General features: G+C 44.3%; 1 protein-coding gene across 2 annotated transcripts in view; it reads left to right on the top strand.

Moving 5' to 3' along the window:
* Positions 1 to 1,997: 1,997 nt before the first annotated feature.
* CACUL1 (CDK2 associated cullin domain 1) overlaps positions 1,998 to 13,078 on the top strand; it is a 48,376-nt gene continuing 37,295 nt past the window's right edge. The window contains exons 1-4 of one of the 2 annotated variants that reach the window (XM_035329946.1): positions 1,998 to 2,318; positions 2,355 to 2,440; positions 8,396 to 8,522; positions 12,950 to 13,052. In XM_035329946.1, coding sequence (XP_035185837.1) covers positions 2,131 to 2,318; positions 2,355 to 2,440; positions 8,396 to 8,522; positions 12,950 to 13,052 — 504 coding nt within the window. In that variant the 5' untranslated portion in view covers positions 1,998 to 2,130. Of the gene's footprint in view, positions 2,319 to 2,354; positions 2,441 to 3,350; positions 3,523 to 8,395; positions 8,523 to 12,949; positions 13,053 to 13,078 lie in introns of those variants that run through there. The other variant, XM_035329947.1, reaches the window with a different exon arrangement.

The following is a 13,078-nucleotide window of genomic DNA, read 5'->3' as shown; positions in this document are numbered from 1 at the left end:
AGAAGAGAAGCTGAAGCAGATACTCACCTAGGTAATTAAATATGGATTCAGAAGTTTGAAATGAAAGCGTTGCTGCAGATCTGACATCAGCATGTTGCTTTGTGGGCTAAAGTACTAATAGCCTACTGATGAGCTAATTCCAATAAATACGAGTCACACATCTCCAGGGATTTTATGGAGATGTGAAGATGCCCTGGAAGCTCTTATCAGAACTGCATTTGTATGTGGTGTTCTCAATTAACACTGAAAATAATTATTGTTGTGGTATTGCAAAATATAATTTTGCAAAGATCGTATTTAAGCCTAAGTCAAACTTTCACACACTGATGAGGAAAAAAGGAAACCATGCGGACAAGTCTGAAGAGCATGCAAAACCAAGAGCTTCGTTAACGATGAAATATTTGACAGCGCCTTTATCGGCATGCAGTCGTGTTTAAATAGCATGAGCCACAGATTACTGTTTCAGCTTGCCACTTGCCATACGGGAGGCAAGAAAGAGCTCCTTGTTTAATTTGTAAGATGAGACAGCTCGTTGCATAAGGCACCAGAGGAGGCTACACAGAGAACGCCACAGTGAAGTACTCCCCAAGCGTTTTTGGAGTTCTGCCACAAGGAAGTGCAGTGAGTGTAGTCATGGTGCAAGGAACGTTGTGAAACGGATTACAAAGGAAATGTGCCTTTAAAGATCACGGCAAAGAAAATTGAAAGACCCCAGCCGGCCAGTAAATTACAGAGACAGCAACAATAACAGGTGTGTGCAACACGAGGCTATGAAACAGAATATAAGAAATCCTAGAATTGAAAAATAGTATCTTGCCTTTTTTTTACTGCTTTTAGATGTTAACATGAGAGTTTCTGAAATTAATCAAGATAAAACTGTACTGATAAGTTCCTGATTTCTCCTCAGGTCGTGGTGTTCTTCAATACTGGCATCCTGAGCGCTGCTGCTGCCATCAGTGGAAGTGGATGAGTAGGAGGCTACAACGGAGTTGCTTTGCAGGTTGAGAGCACAAACACGTCTTTCTTGACGCAGTGAAGATATGCAAACCTTACTTGTGTTTCTTTGTAATTATCAGAAAATTGCAACACTTAGCTAAGCTAAAAACGGTTTGCTGCTTTGGCTTTCAAAGTTTAATATTCACTGTCAGTGACTCTACTGATATTTGCATGCTATCACACATCCTACTCAGCAAAAGATGCAGCAAAAGGGATGAACAGAAACAACAAAATCCCGTCCTTTTTCCAGCTGTGTTTTAGGTGTAGGCAGCAACAGGTCAAGCACCACAACAGGCGGGCGAATCCCTCGCCTGGGCTCTATGTGTGTGGGGTGCACCAAGTCAGCCTCTGGTCCCCGAGCACCGTGTATTGGTGTGAACAGCGGTGGTCACGGCTTGATCGTTTTATCTAAGGAAAACACTGTTTGGTGAAACGTAAATGAAAATAATGCAATAGGGACAAATTGGGTGCAAATTCAGCTCAGAAGAGACCTGTTCTGATGCGCAGTGAAATCAATGGCGTCTGCTTTTATAACATAAGAAAACTTTGTGATGCAGTAAAATAGGGAGAAGGCTGGACACCTCTGTTTTTAATAGCTTTTTGTTGTTTTGCAACCAAAAGCAAAACTCCGTCCAGTGGAAATCCATTTTCAGTACAAACCATTTGCTGGTTTTGATTCCCTCCACCAAAGCAGCCAGAACCTTCGACTGAGAACAAGCCTTAAAGCAGTTACACTCGAAGAAAAGCAGACAATTTATTTATTATTATAGCTGTGACCCAGCTCGGGACAACACAAACGGCCTCAGACAGGCCTCGTGCCGGCGCCCCCTCACAGCGGGGAGGCAGGGAACGCCACCACCCAGCGCGAGGCCGCCTCCACGCCGCGGGGCAGCGCTGCGGGGACCTGGGGCCGGCCATGCCCACCGCGGGGACCTCCTCCACCTTCCCCACCCCCTAATGGCGGCGGGGCCATCCCCCGTGCCGAACTACACTTCCCGGCGCGCCCCGCGGAAGCCCCGCCGTCGCAAAGTGTCGCTCTGCCCTGCCCTGCTCCGCACTACGCGGCCGGGCGCCGCGGGCCGTGCCCGGAGCCGAGAGCGGCCGCCATGGGCGGCGGGCGCTGAGCGCGGCCCGATGGAGGAGGAGGAGGAGAGCATGGAGGAGGAAGGCGGCGGCGGAGGAGGAGGAGGAGGAGACGCCGCGATGGACGACCAGAACCACAACAACTGGGGCTCCGGCGGCGGCTACGAGCGGCACCTGCTCGGGGACCGGCTCCTGCACGGCCCCGCCGGGTCCCCGCCGCTGCCCGGGGCGGCCGAGGCCAACGGCGTGCTGCGGGGCGGCGACACCCCGGGGGGGGCCCACAGGGGGGCGGCCGGGCCTGCGGCCGGCGCCGGGGCCATCGCCGCCGCCATCAACATCAACGCCTCCACCTCCAAGTTCCGTGAGTGCGCCCCGCCGGGGCTGCTCCCAGCGGCCGGGGGGTGCCGGGGGGCTGAGGGGAGGCGGGGGCTCGCAGTGCTGGTCCCCGGGGGGGGGGGGGGGGGAACCCTCCGTGCACGCTGCTCGCAGCCTCTGCTGCTCGCACGGGTGTCGTGCAGGCAGGGTGGCACGATGGGGACGCGGTGGCTTCGCCCGGAGCTTGTAACTCGGGCAGCGTTTTCCTGCAGGTTTCTTCTTTCCGACTGAAAAAAAAAAGCACCACGATAGCCCAGGGTGCGTGGCACCAGCAGAAATATGCGCTGCAGACCCGTGTGTGAAACCCGCTGGGGTAGTGGGGATACGTGTACAGCACCTGCTGGCCTCCCAGGGCCGTTGTGAAGGCCTGAGAACAGCGCTGGATGTGCTGAGCCATCAAAGTAGTTTGAAACCATCTTTCGAGTCTAGTTTTTAACAGTAATGGTGGCAAATACTGAGATTTTTTTTGTGGTTTTGCTGAGCTAAGGGCAAGGAAAGGGAAGATCTCTCTGCTGTTCCTTTTGATTCTGCTTGTATTTACATAAGTTGTTTCTCTAGGCAAAATAGGCCCTTTTCTCTAGTGGCTTTCAGAAAGCTTGAATTTGGCTAATACATTCCTGTAACTGTAGCAATTGCCATGCTGAAATTTTGATGGGAAATGCACGTTTCTTCTTTCTTTCCTATTTTTTCCCCTCCACGCCAGCCCACCCGTATAGTTCCTCAGCAGCTCAGCCTCTGAGCCGACCAGGAGACAGAAGCAGGGGCTCCCTGGCTCTCTGGCCGCCTGGGTTTCGTGGCTCCAGGCTCGCAGCCAAGGCCGGCTGCTTTGAAGCCAAGGCTCCCAGATTCCTTCAACTTCCTGGCTCTCTGCCGGCCTTGCTGTCAGGGCCCCAGGTACCTTAGGGTGGCTCGTAAACACTTGAGAAGGTTGAAACAAAATGTCACTTGGCCTTGCTAATAGAGTTGCTGAACTCCCAATTCAGAGTTTAGAGATCAAGTTTTTCCTCCTTCCTTTCACTTTCCAGAATGAAAGTGTTTGCAAACTTCGGACCTCCCCCAGATGGGAAGGTGATTTTCCAGCTAGTCCAGGGCTATCAGGGCAGAAGAGAAAGCTCTGCGTGATTTTGCTGCATGTGTGGCTTCTGGGTTCTTGTTTTCACTTCTCCAGCCTTGATGCTACCAACACAACAGCTGTCTTAGTGATATTCAGCATTCGTTAAGCCTTGTCGAGTACAAAACTGAGCGAGGTAGTACGGTCAGTAGAGCTTTTGTGCACGCTTGCTTATTGTTGGTAGTGTTGATGGTGTGTGCACATGAAGGACACGAGTCTGGTGATGCAGTACAGGTGCCGGCAGGTATCCTGCATGTTCTAATCCTGATGCTGATCGGGGACCCCTCGATCTCCTCTTTTTCCATGTATAGAAAAGGAGCAAGAGGTCACTTCGGAGGTAAACGTGCAGTGAAAAGGGAGGCAGTGTGCAAATTCTCCTGCCTGCTGTGTCTTCCCAGCGGCAGAGCGTGCCTGCAGAAGCTGCTTGTCAGGCTTGAGCTCGATAAGAAAGTTGTCTGCTCTCTTCTGCAGGAAGAGGCCTGTCAGAAAAAGGGCTCCTTCCTTGCCTGTGTCATCAAGCAGAGCACGAAGCAGTGTTCAGCTCGGTTAGGTTGTCCTGCAGGTGAACTGTAAAAGCACAGATGGCTGACAGTTTCCAGCAGTGCTGCCTGTGGTAAATTGGAGCTCCAGTGACGTTCAGGTTGGTCTCCCTGTCCTGATTCTTTCCTCCTAAACAACAACAAAAATCCATTGCCTGTATCTTAGTATATAATTGCATACAGCTTATTGCTTTTGTTCATGTTTTTAGTTGCAGACTAAAGCAGTCTAGCGGGCCCTTTTTTGGTCTAATTCAGCTTGCACATTAAAGGAGGAAGAAGATTAGACAGAAACTTCAAAATCTTTCTAGGGGAGACAAATGCAGTTTTCTTCCCTTGAGCTTTGGATGGAGAAGTAAAATCAGAAATCAGGTATCATAATGCATAGCTCATTTAATAGTTTTTGTCCTGGTCAGAGCAATGTAAGACAATTTTCCATGTTTGAATTAACAACTAAATCTATTTACATGGATTCAATTCAGTCATAGCCAAGGATTTATAAAGCAGTGCTATTAAGAAAAATATTTGTAAAGGTCATAAGGGAGGACATAAGAGCAAGAGCTTTCAGTACGTTTAGGGAAAACGCTTCTTGCTAGCAATTGCAGCATACCCTAATCATGGGGGGAAACGTAGCTTTTGTGCTTTATCCTTTTCGAGCAAGGGTGATTATGAATGTATGTAATGCCAGTCTCATTTCGGATGGGCACATGAGGCTGAGTGGCAGCGTGTCCCTTAAAACTCTGCCTACCCTGTTACATAATGCAGTTTAACACAACGTAAACTGGTGGTGTGAGGAAAAAACAAGGAGTTCAACATTTCTTTAACTACCCAGTCTTAGTGCAGACGAAGAAACGTATCACTAAACCCAGGAAAGAACTGAAGGCCGCAGACTGATGGACTTGCTAAGGCGTGCGAGGATGTTTCGGGCAGGGAGTACAGCGAGTCTCCTCGGCAAGTGAGTGTGAGAACTGAGGAAAAGAGAAGCATGGAGCTGCAGTGGTGGCCATGAGGTTGTAAATTAGGGTCAGGCACGTGTCTGCAGCTTCAACTCTTGCACAAAATACTTTAGGATTGTAGTGAGTGTTGCTAATTAAGCAGGAAGGCTGCATATATTTCACTCTTGAGGTGAAATAATCAAAAATTCTGAGATGTCTTGCTGCTTTCTTGCTTCAGATTTTATTGACTGAGTAAATGACAGAAAATTGACGGACCAATGTCTGCTTAGTCGGCAGTGGGTTGGATTCCCTTACACCTATGCTTTCATCCCTTGCTTTTTTAGCCATAGTATTAAAAGGACAGCTTTTCTGTGAGCCTATAGTAAACTTTTTGAGTATCTTTTCAGGTAAAGTTGCCTCACATAAAGAACAGAATCAGTGGAGGCATTGTTTTTTACCATTATTCTATTTTTCGTGTTCTGTGCCTATTACCTTTCTAGCATCTTTTTTGAGTTATGCAGAAAATGTGAGTTTGTAAGTTTTTCTTATTGCTTTTGTGGGCAATGTATGCCTACTCCTGGATTTTTTTAACTTTTTTTTTTAAAACCTTCGTGTTTTTGCCATTCTGCTCGATAGTTTGGAGCAGGCTATATTTCATTTACAGCCGTGATGCTGAAATACCTAGGCTATCACGAAACTCATGCATATTCTTTTTCACCCAAATGATTTCACTGCTGCATTTGACCCACACAGGTTTTCTTTTGAACTTTTTGGTGCGTGGAAAAGCATCAGTTGCTTCGCTAGCTTTAGTTGTGAAATATAAATCACTGGAGAAAATTGACTTCCTTTCCACTGAATCAGACTCGGGTGGGGCAGGGAGAGAAATCAAACTTGGTGTAGTTGGATAAAGTCATGCATTCTAGCATGCCTTGTTACAAAATATCTGTGTCACTTCCCAGAAACTTAAGTCTCGAGGAAATGAAGCTCATCTTTCAGAATCACCCTTGCCTTACAAAATGGAAAAGGAGGCTGTTGGACAGATATTCTTTCAAATCTTGAATACCTAGTGTAGGGAAGACTTTTAAGGATGTCATCCTAAAAAGGTGGGGAAAAAAATGAAAGCTGTTTTTACAGGGTCAATATTTTTTCATTCTTTCTTTCCTTCCTTCTGTTTGTGGTTCCTTTCCTTCCTGGCCTTGAGGTTGTTCTTGCAGAGTTTGTAACCGTAGGATACTGCTTTGAGCCATCCTTTGCTCTTTGTGTTGTGTGTTTGTAAAAATAAAGAGGTATTGCTGGGCTTGTGGCAGCTGGTGAATCTTGAAAGGAGCCTGTTTTCTGGATTAGGAGAATAAAAATAGGGATTGTTCAACGGGTAGTCCTTGGACTCTTAACTTTGTAAACATTGTGGTTGGCTTATTTTCAGAAACAAAGTGTGGAAATCAAATGAAATAATACTTGTAAGAGTCTTTTGAATAAAATCGAAGCTTTTCTAGGAAGTTACTTGGAACCCATGAGTGTTTCCTCTGCAGACCTGCTGGGGCTTGTCATAAAAGTGTTGTGACCTTTATCTGTGGAGTGCTTCTAACGGGCAGGCCTTCCTACCTGCCTCCTCCTTCTATTTCCGCGTTGTTAAATACTTACATTGTGCAGTGTTCTCAGTTCTCACTTGCTTCTTTTCTCTTAAACAAGTAGAACTTAGTATGTTAAATCAGATGTGGGTGGTGTTACACATTCAAATCCGCAACCAGGATTTGGACCGATACTTCTGCTGACTGCAGTTTAATGTTTTCTGTGGAGCAGCACTTCTGCAAAGATCCACCTTTTTCATGGAACTGGTGAAACACAAATCCTCAAAGTCTGCTTCGGAGTGCAAGTGTGCGTAGTAGGGCCCCGTGGTGCGTAGTAGGGCCCCAGGCTGGCGCTCTGTGTGGGCTGAGACCTGGAGCAGATCCTTGCCATACAGCTGGGCACATGGATGCCTTGCTCAGCAAGGCTTCTGGCTGGGATGCCCTCCAAAGGCTCATGGTAGGGGTCTGTGTAGTACCTGCTCTTACAGGTAGTGTTTGAACACTTTTTTTTTTTGGCTTCCACCTCCCTTTAGTCTGTGTCCTCTTCACACTCTTTTTTTTGTCACGACGCCGTTAACTATTTTGTCCAACTTCTTTGAGATTGTTCTTAGTAATGCTGCCAGCAGTGACCTACCAAGCTCTCTTCAAGTCCTCATGGAAATAACATTTCGTAAATCTTGCTCCCCAAACCCAGCAGTGAATCTACCTTTAGACACCTACTTACGCTGCAGCCCTATTCAAAGTAGTCCTTCTGTGCGGTGTCTGAACCCGGTGGTTTGGGTGGGAATTATCTTCAGTCTCTGTTCCATGTAATGCTGGCCCACACGTGGGGTTCAAATGAAGAAATGGCATCAGATTTCCTGGAGTAGATCGTTTTGGCATTAAGTATAGCTTGTGCTGTTAGTTGCTGAGGTTTTCTTTTGGAGTGGCTGCTGTCAAGCAGTGGTGGTGTGACAGGCCAGCAGGTAGGTCTGCGAAGGGAAAGGTGCTGCCCCTTCTAACGTGGCTGCTGCTGGCACTGAGCCGCGTGTATATAGGTAGTCCAGAAATCTTCTCTGAAAAAAAAGAGCATAAAACCCTCCTGTGTCTGTGGCTTGTGCAAGAAGGTGCAATTGGGAAGCACTGGAGTGAAATCAGGGAGTGATGGTGCTAACGTAAATGTCTCCTGTGGGGAAAAGGAGATAGAGGGGGAACTGAAATGCAAAGCCAGAAAGGTCTCCCAGGAGCCTAACTGCAATTGAAGGCAGAGGGAATTGCGTAAGCTTTTAGGCCAAGGAAGCTGTTGGTGTCATCTGAGGCTTGTAAAATTCATACAGCTGCTTGGAAGGACTAGTCTTAAAACTCGTCAGTCTTGGCCAAAGCTTGCTCTTCTGCCTGCGAGGACTCGGAGGAATTGTTGCTTCTGGGCTCTCACAAAGTTCTGTAACTTAGTAGTCAAGTGACTTAAATGTACTGTTTTTAATAGATTTTTGTCATGCTAAAATTCCTAGGAGTTGATTTTTTTTTTTTTCCCTTCCCCTGCCTCTTGGGCCCCTAAAATTTCTCCAAGCGCTGATTTGGCAGCTTTTCTGATTTCTTATTATTTTTTAAATAAAAAGATGCAGATTCAAGTATGGGCTTTATTTTTAGATGAGGTTATCTTAGCAGAAGTGAACTGTTCCTTTTTTTTTTCTTTTTTTAAGGCCAGCTTATCAGTGTGATCAGAATTGCAGCTAGTTCACTTGGTTATGATCTTTTGGCTAAAGTTGTACTAAAAGAACCACTAATTGTAGCTTTGTCTTTTCCTTGTAGTAATGAATGTTATAACGATTGAAGACTATAAGAGCACATATTGGCCAAAGTTGGACAGTGCCATAGATCAGCTTTTAACTCAGAGTCCTGGTGACTACATCCCTATCTCCTATGAACAAATATACAGGTAAGGAAGTCTTTCAAGTGTTTCATGACCTTTTTTTTTAAATTTAAATGTTGGTTCTGTCTTGCAGCATATGCATATGTCATTTTTTGTATTTATGGGGAGGGAAGAGGGAAGGTAATGTAAAGTACAATATTTTTTAAATGGTTGGAATGGGTAAAAAAAATACCTTGATATCGCATGCTAACAGAAATAAATGCTAAAGAAGAAAATGTGTAAAATGTTAACATTAAAGTAAGCTCTGCCACAGTTGCTTAGCACCATATATTAAGAAATGCATTGGAGTTTCAACATCCCTTTCCTCAAAGGGGAAGAAGAGAATGGCATGATAGGTGTTTGACTTGATATGACAAAACAACTTTTGAAACGTTTAATAGGATCCAGCTTGGTGCAGTAGTAGTGCAGGAGTAAGATGAAGCAACTGATATTTCCATATAAACTGTCATTTACGTGCTTTGAATCAGTAGATTGGGTCTGATTTCCCTCTGACCAACCATCCTGCTGCCTGCATGTGTGGTAGAGCCGTGTGAAGGACTGGCGTGCAGTTCAGTCCCTTCCGTCTGCTTTCCTGTCTGGAGAACACTTGATTCGTGCCTTGCCTGGAGCTTTGCTTTACTTTGCTTCAAAAGGAATCTATTCATTCACCAGAACTGCCCTGCAGACTGAGCTAGCGCACAGTTGGGAATGGCAGGGGGATGTGCTTCAAAGCCATGTTGCTGCTCTAGACAAACATACTAAATGCTTTTGAGACCTGACAGTTTCTTACGAGAGTGACAGAAACGGGTATTTTTGTTTTGTAGGTGACAGGTGACACGTAGCCAGGCTGTAGGTGAACAGGATAGAAACTGGGGAGCTGCTGCCGTGTTTACTGGCCCTTGCCAGCAGCACAACTAGTAGCCTGATGTTGCACCCGAAGGAATAAGGCAGGCATCTGTTCTGGAGCATTTCAACTCTACTGTCTTCTGCCCACTTGCTCATAGCCACTGTGTCTCTCGTTCGGATTAGGGAACCAGATAAAAGATTGGCAGGTGTTCAGTCTTCCCTCTTAACACCAATTAAAAACTTCAGAAAAATTCTTTCCTCTTCAGACTTCTGGAACTGCTGTTGTCAGGACTTAGACATCAGCATCTGTAGAGGCAATAAAGATGGTCAGTTTGGTTTGAGATGCATTTTGCAGCTTGAGTGTAAGCAATGAAAACCCTCTTCTCAGCTTGAAATCAGTGATGTGCAAACAGGCATCAAAAACAGTTAACATCTACTTGTCTGCAATTAAGAGTAGGTGTGTTTTTTTTTAAAAATACATGTATTAAAGGAGTAATAGGTTTTAAGTTCCTCCTATTTAACCTTTATACGTCAGGGTGACACTTAATGCAGTACTGTAGTGATGCATAGATGTCTGTTGCATTAATTTTTACTATTATCAAAGCAATAGGTTATAATGTAGTGTTACTCACAAAGCTAGAGTGTCAGTTCTGAAGTTTTCTTTTAAAATTATGTCTGTGGGTGTAGTTACTCTGACACAGCCTCTTCCAGCTGGGAGATTTATTTACTTAATTTTAGAGTGTCCTTTTGCTTGACTTACAATCTAGACAAGCTAGATTGAAGATGGAAGAAAGAGTTCCTTTTTATTGAATTTATTGATGATGCTTGCTGGGAGTATTATAGAAAATATATATCAGACTTAGGGCTTAGATCCTGTTTCCATAGGCTAGTTCTTTACTCTGAAAAATAGGCTGTTTTTTATCTCAAGTAGTTCAAACAGCTATATACCTTATATATATTTTTTTTTTACAGTGAAACTGAGTTGAAAATACAATGGTCTTTTTGACCATCTTTGTGCTGCATAAAGGAATCAAGGTTTCTGTAATGCAAACTGCAATGCGTTAATAGATAGGCTAGCTGGTGTGCTTGATGTGATTGGTGGTAACTGTAGGTGTCTACTCCACAGCACTGAAAGTTGGGAGAGAACTTCTCAGGTGTTTATACAGATATTTACTGTGGGTCAGCTTACACATAAGTTATCTCAGTGTGATTTTTGACTGTTTTCATTTTTGAGTATAGTTGCTTCCTAGTAAAAGGGTTTAATAGTGGCAGAAAGTTGTAATGGAAACTGAGATGAGGGAAATGTGAGCAGTTAAGCTTTATTCTGGCAATCCTTTCCTAAGGTAATGCAGTTAGATCAGTGTTCTTCAAGACAACTTGCAAGTCCCAAATCTTCATTCCTCTTGCTAAATGTCGATCTCCTAATGTCCTGCTTGAGTCTTTCGTTTCTTAAGGTGTTAAGGTGCTTGGTTGTGCTAAAGGACTAACAAGCTGGTGACTTCTTTTGGGGTAATAGCAGGGCAAGGATGATTCACAGAATCAGCCTGCAATCAGGAACTGAAAACAGGATCTGAAAATGGGGAAGTAACCTCTAAATAGAAGTGCAGAGATAAAAAGTACAAATGCCCTGCATGTGCATACGAAACCTAGTGTTTGGCTACAAGAATGCCTTGCTGAAGTAAGTATAGTGATACCACATGCAACAATAAGCAGATGCATTCTAAAAGTCAGTTTAGTTGCAGAGTTATAAATGAAGCTGTTAACTTGGGGAAGTGGCTGTGCACTGGTTAGTTATTGAGCAAGCTTAAGGCCATTTGTTGTTGTTAACTTGCTGGGTGGTTTACAAGAGATCACAAAAGTCATTCTGGCTTTCCTTACCTGTGTTTCTTTGATCAAAATTAAATTCATGTTTATGCTGTTACTGCATCATACCAAAATGTCTTTTGCGCTTGCTTGTTCCAAAATAGGATCAGCCATTGATAGACTTCATGTGAAAGAAACAGGACTTCTACTACTACTATTTAAATAACATTAAACTCCAGATACACGTTTATTTTCCAAATATAATAGGTGGGATGGTGTGGGGTGTGTTTTCTAAGAAATAGCGTGGCTTGCCAAATGAAAAGACTTTGCATAAGGGTGAATAAAGTCTCTTTGGTGCTTTTGAAGTTGTCAAAGGTAATTAATAAAAACTTCTGAGAGGTAAAGGAATGTTAAATCTGTTAAGGATAATCTGCTTGTAAAATCTTCCAGAAGACTCAGTGTCAGTTACTGCACGAGAACATTGGGTAGGCCCCTGAAGTCTTGGAGCTGGTACCTAACCTCTCCCTCGCATTACGAAGTTACAATAGCCCTTAATTGTGTTAATCCTTTTTTTTTTTTTCATTTTATTTTCCTTTGTAATGCCTGCTCAGTGGGGAATTGGAACGTGGTTATTCCCGTAGAGGGACATGATGTTGCTGTACCATGTCTTTAAGCCTTTAGGTACTACTAGATATATTAAGTATTAAAGTCTGGGATCTGGACCAGCCTGGAAATGAGTTGGTCTGTGCATGTTCCAAGAGCAGTCTCTGGGCTCTAAACTGCTTGCTCCTGCAGTAGGGAGAGGGGGGAAGAAGGTTTGGCTTGCCCAAGGTATCAGGTGAAGTCTTCCTTTGCCTCTTGCATTTGGCAGCTAGCTTTCCAAGTGCTGACTTGAAAGAATGAAAGCGCTGTAAAGTAAAAGCTGCTTGGTGCTGCTAATGTCCTGAAGATGAATACCATAACGTAACTTGGGGCTGAAAATAGCACGTGTGTGTGCATGTGTATATCCATACCTGTATGTATGGGTACGCACACCATTATCTGTGTGTGTATATATACAAACAGTTTGACAACTGCTGTACATGTGCTTTCAGTACATAGACTCACTGCAGATACGCTGTTATTGCAGTATGAAAACAATGAAAAGTTCTTATAAAGCAAAAGTGGCACTGAAGAACAACAGAGTTAATTCAGCCGAGCCATGGAATGTAGAATGCAAGTTTTGTTGCTCTTTCTCTGCATCTTTGTTTATTATGAAATATATTTTTTTATTTTAGGATTTAAGTAATAATAGGTGAAATAACCTGCATAGGTCTTTATTTTTAGGACTTTTTGCTGCTTCTGTTTAAAGCACTAGTATGGTTTCAGTACAACTTCTAAGTCTGCCTGCCAGTGGTGTCCATCTTTTAACAGGGGTTTTGCCCTAGGGCGTATGTGTATAATCCTTAAACCTGCTTAGTTTCCTGGGGACTTTATTTACACTATTATTTGTGGGGGGAGAAAAGCCTCCCAGGCTAGAATAGGAGTGTGCTGTTGACAGTCACCCTGTCTGTTCAGAAGTGCACTCTTGAGAGAATTCATTGTATATTAAAGCGAAGTTGGGTGGGGGCAAGGGGTGGTGGACACTGGGGCCTTCAGACCTAAGAGTCTGCTGGAGCTCGTTCCAAGCTTAGGGCTGTTCAGCAATCATTCAGTTAAACCTGTTAGCCTCTGAAATGAGACTTGAACAAAATATTTTGAAGTCTGTTATCCCTCGTTGCAAACTGTTGTAAGTTCATCGTTTGTTCCTATATTTGTTTCTGCAGTTGTGTGTATAAGTGTGTATGCCAGCAGCATTCGGAACAGATGTATAGTGACCTAATAAAAAAGATAACTAACCACTTAGAGAGAGTCTCAAAGGAGCTGCAGGTAAGAAGCTGCACAATCTAATTCTA

The sequence above is a fragment of the Oxyura jamaicensis genome, chromosome 6 (assembly GCF_011077185.1).
Source record: "Oxyura jamaicensis isolate SHBP4307 breed ruddy duck chromosome 6, BPBGC_Ojam_1.0, whole genome shotgun sequence".
Lineage (NCBI taxonomy): Eukaryota > Metazoa > Chordata > Aves > Anseriformes > Anatidae > Oxyura > Oxyura jamaicensis.
The sequence above is the reverse complement of the archived record's forward strand: the minus strand, read 5'-3'. Positions and strand labels throughout refer to the sequence as shown.